The sequence below is a fragment of the Cetorhinus maximus genome, chromosome 24 (genome assembly GCF_964194155.1).
Source record: "Cetorhinus maximus chromosome 24, sCetMax3.hap1.1, whole genome shotgun sequence".
Taxonomy (NCBI): Eukaryota; Metazoa; Chordata; class Chondrichthyes; order Lamniformes; family Cetorhinidae; genus Cetorhinus; species Cetorhinus maximus.
In genome coordinates, this window is record NC_135902.1 from 23305815 (window position 1) to 23327088 (window position 21274).

At 41.8% G+C, this 21274-nt stretch overlaps 1 protein-coding gene across 2 annotated transcripts in view; it reads right to left on the reverse strand.

The window, feature by feature from the left end:
* xylt2 (xylosyltransferase II) overlaps positions 1–21274 on the reverse strand; it is a 261068-nt gene that overhangs the window by 99832 nt on the left and 139962 nt on the right. For both annotated transcript variants that reach the window (XM_078570870.1, XM_078570869.1), the window contains exons 6-7: positions 18508–18724; positions 13218–13394 (exon numbers count right to left, since the gene is read on the reverse strand). In XM_078570870.1, coding sequence (XP_078426996.1) covers positions 13218–13394; positions 18508–18724 — 394 coding nt within the window. The remainder of the gene's footprint in view (positions 1–13217; positions 13395–18507; positions 18725–21274) is intronic.

Here is a 21274-nt window from a genome sequence, read left to right on the forward strand (position 1 = left end):
AGAGACTGCTGGGACATGGAGTAGCAGGCAGGAAACAGGCATATGTAATGCTGCATTCTGTAAATAAACCTATTATCAAGAAAAGCATTAGCATTGCTGAAAAAAAATACATGCTGTTGAAGCTTTTCATCTTGCACTCATTAGGACAGGTGCAAAATGTCAAATTTCAAAAGAAGCAACAATTTATATTGCATGAGAAAAAGGTGCAGATTGGTTGGCAAGCTGGCTCTGATTGGTTGAGGTGTTGCCATGGAGAATGTACTATTGTCCCTATGCTTTTGTTTAATTCAAGTAAAGGGACAATGCCTGGACATGCTCTTTTTGCCTGAAGAGGACAGGTTCTTGCAAATCAATATATGCAGCTTCTAGCAAGTGTAAGTTAGTCACATTATGAGTCCAACAGATAATCTTAAATTGGTTGTTAGTGTACTTCTTAGCACACTCGGGATTGTTCAGTTAATGCTGTCCAATCGCGGAATCACATCTAACGTTAGATATTTTGTAGAATTTGATCTAGCGCATGCATATTGTGGGACATTCCTTGACCTCTCCAATTTTCACATACAGCACAAATGTCTGGTGGCATTGCAAGGCCTTAAGGCCAACCCAGACATACGTATTTGCAAGCCAGGCAAAGGGACTGAAATAGTCATCCTTAACAAGCGTGACTATAACAACAAAATGCATGTCATTCTTAATGACAGGTCTAAATTCGTATACATTGGATGTGCTGCTAAGCATGACCACACAAACCCTGCTCAAAAGTAAGCTACAAAAACGTTTGTTAGACTTATGTAAGAGTAACAAGCTGCCTTGTGGCATATATGATAGGACTTGTCCTCATGGGTTCATTATGCCCATGTATGTACGGGTTGCCCAAGGCACACAAAAGTGATGCCTCATTATGCCTCATCTTACCTATAACTGGTTCTGCACAAGATGAATTGGCCAAATGTTTGAGTGAGTTACTACAATCAGTTCTGAATAAGTTTTCCACATACATGGTGAAGGATTCCTTTGCCATCGCGAAGATGAGGATTGGTTAACAAACAGAAAACAGAGAGTGGGCATAAATGGGGCTTAGTTTAGTTGGCAGACAGAATAGTGGAATGCCCCAAAGATTAGTGTTGGGGCATCAAATATTTATAATCTATAGTATTGAATTTGATGAAGAGACAGAGAGTAATGCATCTAAGTTGGCTGATGATACCAATCTACTTAGAAAGGCAAGCTGTGGGGAGGACACAGAGAGGCTGCAAAAGGGATATAGACAGGTTAGATGAGTGGGAAACAAGGTGGCAGATAGAGTATAAAATAGGGAAATGTGAAGTTATTCACTTTGGTCATAAGAATAAAAAAGCAGAATATTTTTTAAAAGGCGAGAAACTTGTAAGTGTTGATGTTCAAAGAGACTTGGGTGTGCTGGTACAAGGAACACAGAAAGTTAGCAGGTGTAGCTAGCAATTAGGAAGGCAAATGGCATGGTGACCTTTATTGCAAGGGGTTTGGAGTACAGGAATAAAGAAAGTCTTACTACAGTTGTGCAGGGATTTGGTGGGACCGCATCTGGAATACTGTGTGTAGTTGTGGTTTCCACATTTAAGAAAGAATATACCTGCATTGGAGGCAGTACAGCAGGGATTTACCAAATTGATCCCGGGGATGAGGGGATTGTCCTATGATGAGTGGCTAAGTAAATTGGACTTATATTCTCTAGAGTTTAGAAGAATGAGAGGCAATGTCATTGAAACCTACAAAATGTTGAAGGGGCTTGATAGGGTGGATGCTGAGAGATTGGTCGGAGAATCTAAAACACGGCCGATCATTTAGGACTGAGATTAGGAGAAATTTCATCACTCAAAAGGTAGTGAATATTTGGAATACTCCACCCTAGAGGGATGTAGATGTTCCATCGTTGAACATGTTTAAGGTTGGAATACACAGACTTTTAGTCTGTCAGGGGATTAACAGATAGGGGAACGGGCAGGAAAATGGAGTTGAAGCCCAAGATCAGCCATGGTCGTAATGAATAGTGGAGCAGGCTCAATGATGAGTGGTATTTTCCATGAACAGGATGCTGCTGTCAAATTAAGACGACCTTCTGCCTACCACACAAATGGGTAAGGTGGCATATGGATTTCACTGCTGGTGCGATGCAAGGTAGGTAGGCCAATGACTGGTGGATTTTATCAAACAGCGTGTCCCTTCAACTGCTCGCAATAGGCAGAGTACTGATCGTACTCAATCAGGCCATGCTTGCAAAACTATGTCTAAGGTTATAAACATACAAACATATGAAGTAGGAGCAGGAGTAGACCACTCAGCCCTTCGAGTCTGCCACGACATTCAACAGGGTCATGGCTGATCTGATTTTAACCTCAACTCCACATTCCCAACTACCCCCAAAAACCTTTCACTCTCTTGCTTATCAAGAATCTAGCTAGCCCTGCCTTAAAAAGTTTCAAAGACTCTTCTTCCAGCACCTTACGAAGAAGAGAGTCCCAAAGACTCTCAACCATCTGAAAGAAAAAATTGCTCCTCATCTGTCTTAAATGGGCAATCCCTTATTTTTAAAGTGACCTCTAGTTTTAGATTCTCCCAGAAGAGGAAATATCCTTTCCACATCCACCCTTGTCAAGACCCCTCAGGATCTTATATGTTCCAATCAAGTCGCCTTTTACTCTTCCAAATTCCAGTGGATACAAACCTAACCTGTCCAGCCTTTCCTCATAAGACAACCTGCCCATTCCAGGTATTAGTCTAGTAAACCTTCTCTGAACTGCTTCCAATGCATTTACATCTTTCCTTAAATAAAGGAGACCAATACTGTATATAGTTCTCCAGATGTGATCTCACCAATGTCCTGTATAACTGAAGCATAGCCTCCCTACTTTTGCATTCAATGCCCCTCACAATAAATGATAATATTCTATTAGCTTTCCTAATTACTTGCTGTACCTACATACTAACCTTTTGCAATTCACGTGCAAGGACAACCAGATCCTTCTGCATCTCAGAGCTCTACAACTTCTCACCATTTATACGCTTCTTTTTATTCTTCCTGCCAAAATGGACAATTTCACTTTTCCCACATTATACTCCATTTGGCAGATTTTTGCCCACTCACTTACCCTATCTCTATCCCTTCGTGGCCTCCTTATGTCCTCTTCACAACTTACTTTCTTACCTATCTTTGTGTCATCAACAAACATAGCAACCATACCTTTGGTTCCTTCATCCAAGTTAATAATATAAATTGTAAAAAATTGAGGCCCCAGCACTGATCCCTGTGGCACACCACTCATTACATCTTTCTAACCAAAAAATGGTCCATTTATGCCTACTCTGTTTTCTGTTAGCTAGCTAATCTTATGTCCATGCCAACATGTTACCCCCTACACCATGAGCTTTTATTTTCCACAATAACCTTTGATGTGGCACCTTATCGAATGCCTTCTGGAAATCTAAGTGCAGTACATCCACCGGTTCCCCCTTATCCACAGCACGTTACTTCTTCAAAGAACTCCAATAAATTGGTCAAACATGATTTCCCTTTCATAAAACCATGACTCTGTCTGATTACCTTGAATTTTTATAAGTGCATTGCCATAATGTCTTTAATAACAGTTTCTAACACTTTCCTTATGACAGATATTAAGTTAACTGGCCTGTACATTCCTTCTTTCTGTCTCCCTCCCTTTTTGAATAAAGATGTTATATTCCATTATTATTTTCCATATTATTTTCCGATCTAATAGACCCTTCCCCGAATCTAGGGAATTTTGGAACATTAAAACCAATGCATCAACTATCTCGCTAGCCGCTTCTTTTAAGACCCTAGGATGAAGTCCATCAGGACCGGGGACTTGTCTGGCATCAGCTTCAACAAATTGCTCAGTACCACTTCCCTGAAGATTGTAATTTTCTTGAGTCCCTTCGTCCCTTTCATTTCCTGATTTATAGCTATTTCTGGGCTGTTACTTGTATCTTCTAAAGTGAATACTGATGCAAAATACCTATTTAATTCATCTGCCATCTCCTTATTTTCTATTATTAATTTTCCAGTCTTGCTTTCTACGGGACAAATGATCACTTTGTTAACTCTTTTCTTTTTTACATATCTATAGAAACTCTTGCTATATGTTTTTATATTTCTATCTAGCTTTCTCTCGTACTCTAATTTTCCCCTCCTTATTAATCTTTTAGTCATCCTTTGCTGTGTTTTTATATTCTGTCCAATCTTCTGACCTGCCACCCATCCTTGTGCAATTATATGCCTATTCTTTAAGTTGATACCATCTTTAGCTTTTTTAGTTAACCATGGATGGTGCGTCCTCCCCTTGGAATTTTTCTTTTTCATTGGAATGTATCTATTCTGTGTATTCTGAAATATCCCTTTAAATGTCTGCCACTGCATCTCTATTGACCTATTCCTTAACCTAATTTGCCAGTTCACTTCAGCTAGCTCTGCTTTCATGCCTTGATAATTGTCCTTATTTAAGTTGTACATACTAGTTTTGGACCCACTCTTCTCTCCCTCAAACTGAATGTAAAATTCAATCATATTATGGTCGCTGCTACCTCAAGGTGCCTTCTATGAGGTCATGAATTAATCTTATCTCGTTGCACAATACCAGGTCTAGTATAGCCTGCTCTCTGGTTGGTTCCAGAATGTGCTGTTCTAAGAAATTATCCCAAAAACATTCTATGAACTCATCTAGGCTACCTTTGCCCAACTGATCTTTCCAGTCTATATGTAGATTAAAATCCCCCATGATTATCACCATATTGCTCTGACAAGCTCCCAGTATTTCTTCCTTTCGACTCCGTCCTACTGTGTGGGTACTGTTAAAGGGCCTGTACACCACTCCCACAAGTGACTTTTTGCCTTTATCGTCTCTACCCAAGCCGCACCCTACATCCTGGTTTCCTGAACTTAGGTCAATCCTCTCTATCGTGTTAATTCCATTGGATGCGATTCCGCAATTAGATAGCATCTGCTGAACAATCCCATGAATGCTAAGATTACACTAACAACCGGGCTTGCAATATGGCTCATTTACGGTTGCTAGGAGCTACATATCTCATTTGCAGAGACCTATCCTCTGCAGCCAGAAGGCACAGAGCCTATTTTGAATTAAAGAAAAACATGGGGGATGCTAGTTCCCTAGTGCATTCTCTATGGCAACACCTTGACCAGTCAACTTGTGAACCAGGTGGCACCCTTTTCTCTTGTGGTGCAAATTGTTGGTTCGTTTGAAATTTGGCATTCTTACATCTGTCCTGATGAGTGCAAGATGACAAACTTTGACAGCATGTTTCTTTTTTCAGCAATACTCAAGTTCTGGACTACCAAATGACTATTTGTGTATAGTTTCATACTGGCTTGGGAGTGAATTAACATGATAGCAGAGAATGGTTGCTTAAAGGTGAATATTGGAAACTAAGAACATTTTTTCACAGAGAAGATTGCAATCTGAATTACTTCTGTGAAAAAAATGGCTGAAGGCTGGTATAAAGTGTCAAAGTATGATTTCCCACTGCTGTTCTCCAAATCCAAACATTATGACCAGTTGAAAAATTGAGTGGATATGTGGACCCGTGTCACAGTTTGGCATTATCACTTCTTGACAAAAGCAAAATCAGCAGCAAATTTTTTTGTGAACTGGGTGCCCGTTAGTTGGGCACTGATTAAGGTTTGGATATTCTATTAAGTTTCATGAGCAAAATTTATAAGATGATCTAATAAATGCCAATAAGGCCTGGTCAGACTTTGATAGGTCTAGAAAGATGGACGCTTATTCCATAGAGGAATGTATCATAGAATTTAACAGACTATATCAAAATTCAAATTGAAAGTTCCTTGTTCAGTCCTCACTTTCAAATTGTTGGAATGTGCTGAAGTGTCTTAAAAGGAGTTACATTCTCAGAAAGAAACACGTTTTTGGATCAGATGTCTGAGGCTTTAAAAAAATTTCCTGGGAAAGCGGTTATTTCCAGCAGCCTTCATGGCACAAATTGGACATTCAGCAGTGTCACAGGAGATGGAGGACTTAACGATTGCGGCCTTACGGGATCGTTCAGATGTTTATGATTATCCTGATGCAGGCATCGGTATAACAGAAGAGTTATAGACAAAAGAAATGAGGACGAAGACATTTTTGGCAGATGTGGTAGCTGACAGCACTGCAGTAATAATAATAGACAAACGAACCCCAGGACTGCCCAGGGAACTGTTAATAGGTGTTTCGGATGTGACTCAAAATATTATTGTGCGGTAAATTATCTAAAATGAACAAAACGATGCGACACATGAATCGGAATGTTTGGAAGTTGATGACACTGATCAATCTGGGGGAATTGTACTGGTCACAAGAAGCTTCAGTCTGGGTAATGAGTGTACTGGTCCCAGATTCATTTCATAGCATTGTGTTGGACAGTGATTGCACATTGACAGTATGGGAAACAGATTGGTCAAAATGTTATTCAGATTCACACAGTAAGGATCGAAGTAAGGTCAAGGAATATGAAAGTTCTACTTGTTTCAGGTTCGGGAGTGACAATATATTGAGGTCACTAAAAGGAGTGATGATTCCACGCAAAGTAGCTGGAGTAGGCCACTTTATTGGTACAGATGTTGTATCCAGTAGATACCCTTGCTGCTGAGCAAGCCTTCCATGCAAAAGGCATAAGTGAAACTGGACATGGAACATGATAAAGCAATTGACTTTGGAAAATCAGTAGATTTGCAATTGACCAAATCAGGACATTATTGCATCCCTTTAACAAAACCTAGCATCTCTAATCAGAGTGTTAAATAAGTGTTAATTGTATCAAATGATTAGGGATTGAGAGAAAAAAAGCAAATTGTCTTAAAGTTATATAGACAATATGCTCGTCCTGCTTGTCACAGATTAAAAATTCTACTAAAGGATGCAGGGGTGGTTGATGATGAGTACAAAAACCTAACTGAAGAGATTAGTGAAAAATATGATATATGCAAAAAGTATCAGAAGACACTGCCATAGCCTATTGTAAGTTTCCCATTAGCAAAAGATGTTAATGAAGTAGTAGCTATGGATTTAACGACGTGGAACAAGGACAGAAATATTTTCACCTTGCATTTTACAGACATGGCAAATTGATTCATCCTTTCTACAGTAATACATGGTAAAGACAGAAAAGGGATTGTAGATAAATTAGTGGAAAAATGGATAGGGACTGGACTGGGAGCACTGGCTAAATTCCTAACTGACAATGGGGGAGAATTTGCCAATGACAAGTTTAGAGACATGTGAAAATAGGAATACTGTAGTTATGAACACCACAACTGAAAGACCTTTCAGTAATGGACCCTGTGAAAGAAATCATGTGGTGATCAATGAGATGCTGCATAAGATCTTAGCCGACTAATCAAATTGCAGGCTAACATCTGCTCTGATGTGGTCAGTCCATGCAAAGAATTCACTTCAAAAATTTGGGGAGGAGCGATAGTCTGTATTAGCTGGTCTATGAGAGGACTTCCAAAATACCTTCTGTGCTGTGTGATTATCCCTCAGTCCTAGAAAGGGCTACAATTAGTTTCACTTTCTCTGCACACTTGAATGTCCTACATCCAGGGAGGAGGGCATTTATTAAGACAGAAGTCTCAGAGAAGGAGATAAGTTTTAATCCCAGGGATCTAGTATACTATAAAGGCAGTGATTTTACAACATAGCAGTCAACCTATTAAGATCCATTCACCTTGGTTAATCGGGACTAATTATAAACTTTCAGAATTTGAATAATTAACAGAAGGTGATGAGGCACCCTGTACCTCACATGCTCATAGGTTTGACGGTTATGAGGAACAGAATATGATAGATAAGGGCTGGGTGACAATACACCAAATGACACCGATGCACAGAACAAGGTTATTGTACGCAAAGGACAACTGCCTAAAGTCTGCACCAGGGTAACATATGTACCAGAAGGGTCCAGTGAATGGAGCATTTCGACTATTGTAGGGAGAGCAGGGAAAGCCACCGGCAAATTCAAACATTGGCTAAATGTCCAAGATAATGGACAAGAGGTAAGGTCCATGAATTGGCAAATAGAGGTGAAACAGTGGAAAGCAAGAAAACGCAGTTGGTGTCCCCATTGTGGATCTGGGAGTGACTAGCACAAGGAAATGATTGTGTACTGGAAACATGATCATGAAGGGAGAGATCCTGTAGCAGTCATTTAGAAAGAAATAGAGCAAGTAAAGGCCATAGATTGACTACGCTAAGTGGTAGAACAAGACTATAGAACAATCCAGGAACGCTACCAGAATTAGAAGCCCTTATGATCAGCAAGTTTTGGTGCCTGCAAAAAAATTAGAAAATAATTTAATAAGAGAGCCCAAACAAAAAGAGTTGGATAGTTGGAAAGAATTTGGTGTCTACTCTGAAGTGCTAGATAAGGAGACAGTCAGTCTTAACACACAGATGGATATGTATGGATAATGTACTCCCAGATGTGACATATAAAGCTAAAGTGAGACTAGTGGCTTCGGGGTCACTTTTGAAGAGAGACTTGGAGATCAGGATATGAAAGTGGATTTCCCCATGGCAGGAAAAGTAATCTTGAGAATTTCCTTAGCTCTGTTAGCCACATATTAGTGAGCTGATTGATGTAAAAGCTGTATTGTTACAGGGTGAAAAGCTTCAAAGAAAAATGTTTTATAAACCGCCTAAAGAAGTGAGTGAAATAGAAAGCAATCTGTAGAAATTAAACAAATGCATTTATAGATTGTGTCAAGGGCATGGTATTTATCGATTAGGTCTGTCTTGCTGAAAGTAGGCTGTACTCAACAGAAAGCAGATCCAGCAACGTTCTACTGGTATCATAGGGGAGATGGTGGCACAGTGGTAATGTAACTGGACAAATAATCCAGAGGCCCAGACGAATGCTCTGGGTACATGGGCTCAAATCCTAACACAGCAGCTGGTGGAATTTACATTCAATTAATAAATCTGGAATTATGAAGCTAGTTTCAGTAATGGTGGCCACAAAACCATTGTTAATTGTCACAAAAACCCATCTGGTTCACTAATGCCCTTTAGGGAAAGAAATTTGCAATCCTTACCTGATCTGGCCTACATGTGACAACAGCAATGTAGTTGACCCTTAACTGCCTTCTGAAATGACCTAGTAATACACTCAAGGGCAATTAGGGATGGCCGTCAAATGCTGATCTTGTTGGTGATGTCCACATCCCATGAAAGAGTAAAGCGGAAAAAAAATCACAGAGAAACTCTCAGACATCTTTACGGTGCATGTCGATGGTTTTCTATGGGGAGGGTTCTGCAGAATTTGAACAATTTGTTACAGGTAAGATCAAAAAAGAATTTAAGATTAGAAGTCAGGCTTTGGGGATCTTTAAATATACAGGCCTAGACATTAATCAGAATAGATCGGGACTCAAGGGTTATAATAGGCAGACAACAAAGTGGAGTTGAAACCATAATCAGATCAGTCATGATCCTATTGAATGGTGGTGTAGGCTAAAAGGGCTGCATGGCCTGATCCTGCTCCTAAATCCTATAGGCATAGTAACCTTGAATCAACAATCATATCCAGAAAATATTACACATACTCCGATAAATTGGGCCAGGTCGCTACAGAAGGACGATTTTTCATCGAAAGAAAGAACAGAGCAGTTAAGAAGCTTGATAGGACAGTTAAATTGCCTATGTACTCAAACAAGGCTCGATGCCAGTTATGACATATTGGAATTTAGTACAATGATGAAACATGCTACAATTGAGGAAGTTTTTAGGGCAAATAAAACATTAAAGAAATTAAATAGGGAGAAATGCGTATGCAAGTTTCCAGCCTTGGATGGCCCAAGGGACATGAAATTTGTCCTTTTTTTAGTGTTCTTTTCCATGCCAATCTTCTGGATGGGTATTCGAGTAAAGCTGGGTTTATAATATTCTTGGTGGGTAAAATTAGATTGATCTGAGAAGCCAAGAAAATAAAAACGATGGTTAAAAATACCCTAACTGGAGAAACACTGGCTCTTGTAGAAGTGATAGATATGGGATTTTATTTATCAAACATTTTGAAGAAAATCCTATACAAGGGCATTGTGAGAAAAAGTTTGCCCACTGAATGCTATGTGGCTAACTGTTCTCAATGGGATAATGCACATTTGACAAAGACTGTGATTGAGGAAAGATAAGCGGTTGGCCTTGCTAGTATAAGATGTTAGAGAAAAAAGAGATCTGTAAGATAAAATGGTTTGACACGTCACCAGTTATCAAACTGCTTTACAAAAGGAATGCTTGCTTGAAGAAACTGTTGGGTGCCCTAGAAGGGGGATGTCTTGGGTTAAACGAAATATGGAAAATCATCTTTTTCTCTTTGTTTTGTAATTATTTGAGTTTGTTATGAAGTTTCTATTTAAAGAAAGAAAGGGGAATCTATTAAACGTATGTTAATTATATTGCTAAGGCACACAGGTAAAGGCGATGTTTAATGAAGTACCTAGAGCATTTATAAAGAGAGACTGCTGGGACACGGGGCTAGTAGGTAGGAAACAAGACATATGTAATGCTACGTTCTGCAAATAAACCTATTATCAAGAAAACTGCTAGTGCCTGGTTTCATGCTTCACCAATTGGCTTGGGATCGAATTAACATGACCTACCTTTCTCCCTCATGGGAATGTACCTTGACTGTACCTGAACTTTCTGCTCTTTAAAGGCAGTCCATTGTTCTGTTACATTTTTGCCTGCCAACCTTTGTTTCCAGTTTACCTGGGCCAGATCCGTTATCAACCCATTGAAGTTGGCCCTCCCCCAATTAATTATTCCTGTTCTGGATTGCTCTTTGTCCTTTTCCATAGTTTACCTAACTCTTATAATACTATGATCACTGTTCCCTAAATGTTCCCCTATTGACATTTGACCCATCCATTCCCCAGAACCAAATAAAGCAATGCCTCCTTCCTTGTTGGACTGGAGACATACTGCTGCAGAAAATTCTCCTGAACACATTCTAGAAACGTGTGTCTCTCTCTGCCCTTTATACCATAGAACCATAGAAAAGTTACAGCACAGAAGGAGGCCATTCGTCCTATCTTGTCCATGCCAGCCCGAGGACATCCAGGTGCCCTTTCTAATCCCACCTTCCTGCACCCGGCCCATAGCCCTGCAGCTTACAGCACTTTAGGTGCAGATCCAGGTACTTTTTAAAAGAGTTTAAAGTTTCTGCCTCTACCACTAATTTGGACAGCGAATTCCAGACACCCACTAAGCTCTGCTTAAAAAAGTTCTTCCTCATGTCCCACCCCCTTCTGCCACTTATCTTGAATCTATGTCCCCTGGTTCTAGAATTCTCCATCAAGGGAACAATTTTATTCTGTCCACTCTATCTATTCCCCTCATAATTTTGTACACCGCAATCAAGTCACCTCTCAGCCTTCTTTGTTCTAAGGAAAATAACCCCAACCTATCCAATCTCTCCTCGTAGCTTCACTTTTCTAACCCTGGCAACATTCTTGTAAGCCTCCTCTGCACTCTCTCTAGAGCCATTACATCCTTCCTGTAATGTAGTGACCAGAACTGCACTCAATACTCCAGTTATGGCCTCACCAGTGCTTTATACAATTCCAACATTATATCCTTACTTTTATATTCTATACCTCTGCCAATGAAGGAGAGCATTCCATATTACAACCTTGTCTACTTGAACTGCTGCCTTCAGGGATCTGTGTATTTGTACAGCAAGGTCTCTCACTTCATCTACCCCTCTTAGTATATTCCCATTTATTTTGTAATCCCTGTAACTGTTTGACCTCCCTAAATGTATGACCTCACACTTCTCTATGTTAAAATCCATCTGCCACTTTACTGCCCACTCCACCAACCCATCTATATCGTTTTGGAGATTATGGCTATCCTCTCAGCCAATCTTTGTGTCATCTGCAAATTTCCCAATCGTGGCCCCCACGTTCACGTTCAAATCGTTAATATATAACACAAACAGCAAGGATCCCAACACCGAGCCCTGTGGAACACCACTTGAGACAACTTTCCATTCGCAAGGGCATCCATCAACCATTACCCTTTGTTTCCTGTTACAAAGCCAACCTTTTATCCAGTTTGCCACACTACCAATATAGTCCCTATCTATATTAGGATAATTAAAGTCCCTCATTATGACTACTCTATAATTTTTGCACCTCTCTGTAATTTCCTTGCAAATTTGTTCCTCTATATCTTTCCCACTGGTTGGTGGCCGATAGAATACAACCACTAATGTAATGCTACTTCTGTTGTTACTTAGCTCTTACACAATAAATTCTGACCAAATAAAGAGGACATCCTCTCTCTCCAGCACTGCAATGTTCTCCTGAAACAATGCTGACAACTCTCCTCTTTTCTTTCCTTCTCTATTTTTCCTGAACACATTGTTTCCTGGAAGATCTAGTACCCAGTCCAGCCATTTGATGATTGAGTGTCCAATTTCATGCCCTCCCTCCCTGTCAAACTGCCCCCTGGGGAGAATGGGGGGCTTACAATTCTGGCTTATGTTACTAACAGTTAAAAGTCAACCACATTAGGGTGGGACTGGAAACAGAACAGGTAAATATGGCAGGTTTCCTTTCCTGTAGAACACTTGTGAACCAGCTGCATTTTGTACCAGTTTCCAACCGTTTCATGGTCAGTTCACCATGGTTCTTCCACAGTACTTCCCAAACCTGTGACCTCTACTATCTGGAAGGTCAGTCAGCAGGAGAATAGAAACACCACCACTTGCAAGTTTCCCTCCAAGTCTCACCTCGTCCTGACTTAGAAAAATGTTATCACTAAATCAAAATCATGGAACTCTAACAACACTGTGTGAGAACCTATACCAGATGGGTTACAGCAGTTAAAGTACCATCTCTCAAGGGCAATTAGGAGTGAGCAACAAATGCTGGCCTTGCCAGCGATGTCCACAACCCACGAATGAATTTAAAAAATTAACTGATATCAGTTTTATATTTCCAGAATCATTACACTGAATTCGAATGCTCAAACTGAGATTTGAACTCATGTTCTCTGGATTACTGGACAAGTTACAGAACCACTACATTTCTGAGCACGTAATATGCTGTGCTGTGTTCAACCCAATGCTTCCACTGAAACTAGTTCTTCCCTATGAAAAGTGTGGATGTTTGGACAGACAGAAGAGTCTCTCTTTACCTGAAGTCTTATGAAGTCTTGTGGCTTGAAGTCATTTGGCGAGCAGCCACACCAATCCACAATGTGCTTGTACTGGCACTTGCAGCCAAGTTTTCGGTTCCAGTTGGTGACCCGCAAATTGTTGTCCACCAGTGTCTCACACATGTGGCTGTTCTCCAGCACTGTGTGGAAGAAGGACTGTAGAAGGGAGGAGATAACAAAAAGTCACTGACAAAACATGAACAGTGAGCTCCAAGCTCAGGAAATTGCCCTGAGGCTCCCCTGTTACAGGCTGTATAAAGAGTTGAGGGTTCCAGTCCTTGAACAATGTGGATAAGCCCAAAGTATTAATCTACTAGCGGTTAAAAGGGAGATAAAAATATAAAATGAGAATGAGAGAAGGAAGCAGGTGCTCACTCCCACCGCACTTCATTATGAGCCTAGTGACACCCAGGCACTGATAGCCTTTAATTACTGTTAGTGACCGAGATAAAGAGTTAGTAAAATAATCCATTTTGTACAAAAGTATATTTGCACTGAACTCCATTTTATATTAAGCTCTACAGTTAAAATATTTGAAGGCAGGAAGTCTGTGAAAGCAATTGAAAGTGCCTCAGTACAAAGTTTACTACAGCATTCTCAATGGCACATGTCTATACTTAGGATTCGCTTTATTACAACAGCTGGAAACTCAGGCCTCCTTTTGTGCCTTGATAACCAAAACAGCTATGCAAGTTCAGGATCTTAATACTTATCATGTCAGGAACCTCTCAATACAGGAGTAGGTCATTCAGCCCTTCGAGCCTGCTCCGCCATTCATTATGATCATAGCTGATCATCCAACTCAATAGCTTTCTCCCAATACCCTTTGATCCCTTTCACCCCAACAGCTATATCTAACTCCTTCTTGAAAACATACAATGTTTTGGTCTCAACTACTTTCTGTGGTAATGAATTCCACAGGCTCACCACTCTCTGGGTGAAGGAATTTCTCCTCATCTCAGTCCTAAATGGTCCTAAAGTCTGGTTATCATTACCTATATTGCTACCTTATATGATTGCCTTGTCCTTTATCCTAACCTGAACTAACCACCCCCCATTACTTAGTTTAGAGACGGGTAGAGAGGGAGAGACAGAGAGAGGAACAAAGAGAGACAGAGTGACCAGGAAAGAGAGACTGGGAGGGAAAGAGAGAGAGACCGGGAGGGAGAAAGAGGAGACTGTGGAGAGGTGGAGAATGAGAGAGAGAGACAGAGACAGAGAGTGGGAGAAAGAAAGACCAGGAGAGAGATCAAGACAGCACAGGCAGCAGGGAGAGGGAGGGAGGCAGGCTGAGGAAGGGAAGCAGGGGAGGGAGAGAGGTGGGCAGAAGAGAGGCAGAGAGGGAGAATGAGAGACACAAGGACAGAGAATCTCGGAGAGAGACAGAGAGAGAAAGAGGGAGACAGAGCAAGAGTGACAGAAGGATGGGGACAATGCTAGAGAGAGAGAGTGAGAGAGAAAGAGAGAGAGAGGCAGGGAGAAAGAGACAGGGACTGGAATTTTACTCAGGATAATCCTAGCAGAGGCAGGTCGGCGAAGGGCACAGTGTCTTTGTCATGACATTAAACTTTACACTCCTCCCAGCCTGCCTAGGTGGAGAGTGCAGTGTAAAATTCTGGCCAGGGAGACAGGAACTGAGGGAAGACCAGGAGTAAGAAAGAGAGAGAGAGGGAGAGAGAGAAACAGAGTGGGGGAGAGACAGGGGTGAGAGAGAAAAAGACAAGGAGAGCGAGAAAAAGAGAGATGGAGAGTGAGAAAAGGAGAGACACCAGGGTGAAGAGAGAGAGAGAGACAGAGAGGGATGCAGAAAGATAGGGATTGAGAGAGACAGGATGCAAGAGAGGGAAGAGTGAAAGAGAATGAGACAGGGAGCAAGATAAACAGGATTTGAGGGAGAGACAGGATGCAAAAGAGAGACTCAGGGCACAGGAGAGAGAGAGAGGGACAGTGTGCAAATTAGAGAGGGAGGGAGGTGGGGCACCTTCCACCGCATGGGGACACCGCCCAGTTATACATTACAGCCTCCCAGTGAATTCGAGGGAAGGGGTGCCCTTCTTTGCAGGTACTCTTTGGTCCACAGAGGGCCCCCCAGCAGCAATGGTGCTATCCATCTTCAACAACAACCCCTTCATCCCCCTCATCTTGGCTCGGCTGATTGGCCCAGCGCTCTCAAACCCCACTTACCTGGTTGTGAAGGTGCCTGTCTACCCAAACACCCTCCTCTAGGTTCAACCAAAGCAATGGGCACTGCTCCCAATGGTGCTGCTGACTCTCTGACTGACCAGCAGTTCTTAGGGGCAGTCCTTAATAGCGGTTGCAGTCTGTAAAATGCAGCCATGTACTGCTGACTACCAAAGCGGAGAGGGGGAGTGACTGAGAGAGAGAGAGAGAGATAGAGAGAGAGAGAGAGAGATTGAGACTCCCTGTGGTGGGTTTGCCCAGTCGGGTGATTTCCTGGCTCGATGAACCTGACCTTTAAAAATGGCCACCTGCAGCCTGGTTTATCGGTCAGGGATGGGGGACAGCAGGCTGAAACAGGAGTCAGGGCGGGTGACCCCAGAAGGAATCTGCAGGCTGGCCTCTGTGCTCCGGCACTATTTAAATAAATAAAAAATACTAATAATAAAAATAATAATAAAAAAAAGTGGGTCAGCCCTCACCCCTCCACACACTCCCTATGCCCCATCCATACCAACCCATGCCTGCCCCACCCACCTCCTTTGCCCCATACCGTCTACGCAAACTTAGTGCCCCACTACCCACCCCCATATGCCAACTTAGTGCCCCTCGGCCCACCCTCCATTGCCCCACTACCCACCCCCCTTATGCCAACTTCGTGCCCCTCGGCCCACCCTCCATTGCCCCACTACCCACTCCCCATATGCCAACTTAGTGCCCCTCGACCCACCCTCCATTGGCCCCAAAACTCCCCATATGCCAACTATAAGTTTCTTTATAGCTGGACAGCTCTTTGACAGCTTGACAGTTCCAATGATTTTGTGCATAAAAAGTGCACAATCATGCTTATTTTGAATATCCCAAAGGGAGCCTCTCCCAAAGGTGTCCTAAGACACTATGCAAAGGGTACCTTACTTCTCCAAAGGAGTCCCCTGGTTATTCGAACACATTTACCAAGTTCAGATCTCCTCTTACCTGTTCTAATCTGCACACTCCAGATTCCATACTCCTGTTCTTCCAAAATCCCACACCAGCGGAGGCACTGGTGATTTAAATGGCCAGCTGCCTCCGCAAATCATGCTTGTGCGAACCCCAAACTGACTCCAGAACCGATTCCAGGCTAATGCCTGGTTTGGGGGATGGACCTAACATTCTCGGCGATTTCCACGATTTTTGCCACAACAAAGAGTCTCTCCATCATGGTGAAAATCCAGGCCGGAGATTGAGAGAGAAGGAAAAAGACAGGCACGGGGAGAGGCCAGGGGATGAAAGCAGAATGGTGAAATAGATGGCTTTACGGAGATTCTTCCTTGGAGAATATGTTCAGTTCTGGTCATGCTATAAAACATATAAATGTGCACAAAGAAGGAGCTAGTTTAAAAACAAGCTACCAAGAAAATTTAGAAATGGAAGTTCTAGAGTCTAGAAAGAAAGTAGTTCAGGGACAGAAAATAAAGAATGCTTCAACTGCAGGTGTGTGTGTTAATAGGAGTGTTAGGATTCTGGAAAGATGGGCTTAAATTGGGGTGTTAAGATACTAGAGAGTTAGGATTCACAGGAATGTTAGGACATTGGAGGAGTTATAGAAAGATGGAGTTTGCACGAATGCTACTGTAATAGATGGCTGGGCTTCGGGGAGTTTTACGATGGTCTTCAATTAGGGCAATAATATGGCTCCAACAAGCTAACACCCTTTGAGTGAAAAAGATCCATGAGTTCCCTTCTTACTCCCAACTATCTCATTTTGAGCTATCGCCCATGAGCTTTCGAACCTTCAATATCACATACAACTTCAGTCAATTTTTTCAAACCTTGAAGGCTTGAATCACATCGCCTTAAAATCTCTTCTTTCTTTCCCAGAAATAACATGCCCAACCTAATGAACCTTTTCCTTTTAAGTTAGAAATTAAATATATTTGCTCTTTTGGTGCACTTCAGGGAAAAAAGTACCTCTCCTAAGACTGTCCTACATGTGATGTCAATACCACTCGGTTAGCACGCTTTCCCTACTTCTCTGTGTTGGTTTGTCAATTGCCTGCTCATGTGTCACTTTAGTGAAAGATGACTAATTGCATCTATTCAGTCCTGATATGCTTGTGCAATAAAACTCTTAACTGTAGATAAATGCACTAGGTAGAGGTTTATCAGATTACACCAGTCTGAGCTAAGGCACAGGAACATCATAAAACCAAGGTGCCCAGCAGCAAAGAGATGCCAGAAAGTCACAGGTTCAATCCCAAGTCTAGGCTGATCTCAACTGGATTTGGACTATGGCACAACAATTGACCTCAGTATTCCCCGGGTTACAGAGGGGGAAATTTACTAACAGCCTGGGTTCCTGTCCCTGATTACTGTCCAGGACAACCCTGCTGAACAGTATGTATTTGCAGATGTCTGCTGAATATAGAGTCAGACTTCACTGTGGTGCCCTCCACAGTTCAATAGCATGCCCACTCTCACCATCCAAGTTCACACATATGAAGAATAGAAACCTAGGTGAAGTATGAAAGGGTGTCCATCATCAACTGTACCCCAACTGCCAGCAACTTTAGAAGAAGATACAATTATGGAACACCAGTTCCTATGGTGGCAGAACAGGTTACTAAATTCTTAGTCTAGTCTATTGTTTGTCTATTTCAGATACATGCTGACCACCTGGTAGAGAGCTATGTACATATCAGAAAGCACATGCATTTATATAGCATCTTTCATGTCCTCAGCAAGATCCCAAAGAGCTTCATGATCAATGAAGCATTTTTGAAAGGAAAAGGGCTTTAACTGTAATTAAAGATAAGAGAAACTGGCTCTGCTCAGTCTGAGATTCCTGTCGCTTGTCATTTTAATTCTCCATCTCGCTCCCACCCTGATCTTTCTGTCCATCCTCAAAGTGTTTGATGGGAAAGTGTGGAGGGAGCTTTACTCTGAATCTAACTCAGGCAGTACCGGTACCTGCCCTGGAAATGTTTGATGCTTATGCTGGGTGCCTGAAATTGGAAGTGTCCCATTTCCAAGCACTAACCACCCCGATGTTGATGGGCACAGAATAGAGCACATTTGAAAAGCATTGATCTCTGCTATTGCCAGCTCTCACCTCAGCTGGAAGCAGTGTGTACCAGTAGAACTGTTTTAGCTGAGTGACTAGCTCATCCTGTGTGTACACCACATAATCAACAAACTTGTGAGTCAGGGCGAACCAGTCAGAACCGCCATCCACCACAATGCCTTCTGGGATCTGCCGGTCTCCGAGGCGCCACATGTGGTTGTCACATTCATGGAAGAGTCGATCTAACCCCTGCTTCTTGATGAACCTGTAAATAACAGGGAGTACAACTGAATTAATGAAGAAAGAAAACATGCCTGTCTTGAATTTAGGACATTCCAAAGTGTCTTACAGAATACTTTTGGATTGTAGTCACTGTTGTAATGTAGGAAACATGGCAGCAAAAGAAGCTCCCATGACCAGAAATGAGATAAATGATCAGATCAATGCTTTCCACGCTTTTTCCCAGTTTGACCCCATTTTAATGCCTCGGACTTTTTATGGTCCCAGAGTGATAATATTGGGGGTACGGGAGTTGTTGAACAGAAGGGGGAAGGGGGAATGAGCGGTGGGGGAGGCTTCAGCTGTTGAGTAGCGGAGCAGTGGTGGGGGGCGGGGCGCTTTAGTTCTTGACTTGGGTGGGCAGATGGAATAGGAGCTGAGCATCCAAAAAACATGAACACGGTGGTAATTGGCCTTCAGTGAGCAGTCCATTATGCCTTGCCCACCAACAAAGAAAAACACATGCATTTAAAGGGGTCTTTCAATTGTTAGAAATCATTCTGAGCTCCACAACAGCCATAGCTGCCTCGGCGCTTGCGACCCCAAAATCTCATCTCCTGACGCAAGGTTTGGGAATTCCTGGATCAGACAATCAGTTTTAGTGACGTAAGCTGAAAGGCTAGCTAGGACACTGGGGAAAACTCCCCTACTCTTCTGCAAATAGTTTCCAGATCATTTACATTGACTGAGAGGGAATACTTGGTTTAATGTTGCATCCGAAAGACGGCACCTCCAACACTGCAGCATTCTCTCCATACTCCACAGCAACGCCTACCGGCATTGCACGCTTAAATCTCTGGTTTGAAACTTGAACCCACAACCTTCCGATTAGGATGCACAAATTTTAATATTTATTTTTTTCAAAAATACATATTTTGTAGTAAACCCAAGCTTGACCAAATCATGAATAATGGCATCATAAAGATCCGGGAGGCCATTTGTATACAACTTGATGGAACAAAGAAAGAAATAAACAAGCAAAAAAAAACAAAAAAAAAAAACAATTCCACTGGTTGCTCATTCAGTATTCCTGTTCTTCGTTGCAGTGCAGAGTGAAAAGCCCATTCCTCCAGAACTCTAACTCTCCCATCGAAGCCCATCCATCTAGTACCCCAGTTCTCTCATTACAGCCCAAGTCCCAGAACCCCAACTCTCCCAATACAATCCAACATTCTAATACCCCAACAGTCCCATTGAAGCCAACTTTTTTTGTACCATATATTGTACCAACAATATCTTGAATGATCACAATGTTTTGGTCTCGCCTAGTGTGATGGGTCAATTATTTCATTTAATACATTTTAAGTAAAGTTGTCTCTGAGATATTTTCAATTTAAGTTTCAGCAACTTAGTTTTCTGCATCTGTTCCTACTATCCTAACTGACTTTAAAGTAACGTTTTGGCATCCCTGATTAAAATTTTAGATTACTTGATGCAGTCCTCCGTCATCTGCAGGCTGTACAGCTTGTGTTTCTCTAATCTTACACCAAAACACCATGTGCACTTGGGATCAATGCTTTTCAGGTTTGTTCAAAGATGATGCAGTGTGTCTGTGTTTGTATTGTGGTAAGCATTACAAGAGTAAGGTCCAATTGATATGTTCTGCTGTCTGATTCCAACAATGTCACAGAGTCATAGTTACATGACTCACAGGGGGCACACAGGAGGCCATTTGGCCCACTGAATCTGCAAGTTTATTTCCCTCAAGTGCCTAACCAATTTTCTTTTCAAATCATTGATCATCTCCGCTTCCACCACCCTCTTAGGCAGCCATTTCCTGGTCATTACCACTCACTGCGTAAAAATGTTCTTCTTCACATTTCCCTTGCATTTCTTTTCCAAAACCTTAAATCTGTGTCCACTAGGCCTGTACCATCAGTTAATGAGAACAGTTTTTCTTTGTCTGCTTTATCTAAACCTGTCATAATCATTCGATCAGATCAGATGAAGCAGAGAAAGGGTACTTAAGACAGATGCCAGGTGGATAATACAATTGACAATCAGGCTGAATATAGCAGGTTCAAAGGAGAATTAAAAAAATAAATAAGAGAAGCAAAGAGAAACTATGAGAAGAGACTGGCAGCTAACATAAAAGGGGAATCCAAAAGTCTTCTATAGGTATTTAAGTAGTAAAAGAGTGGTATAAGGAGGAGTGGGGCCAAGTATGGCCCCAAAAGTGGATTTATACATGGAGGCAGGGAGCATGATTCAGATACTAAATAAGTACTTTGCATCTGAATTTCCAATGAAGGTGATGCTGCCCAGGTCATGGTGAAAAAGAAGGCAGTTTTCAGGCAATTGGTGGGTTTAAAATTGAGAAGGAAGAGATGTTAGATAGGTGTCTGCACTTGAAGTTTGTAAATCACCAGAACCAGGTGAGATGTATCCAAGAATTCTGAGGGAAGTAAGGATGGAAATTGCAGAAGCACTTGCCAAGATTTCCAACCTTGGTTAGGTAGAGGAGTGGTGCCACGGGACTTGAGCATTGCAAATGTTACACGCTTGTTCAAAAACGAGTGTAAGGATAAGCCCACCA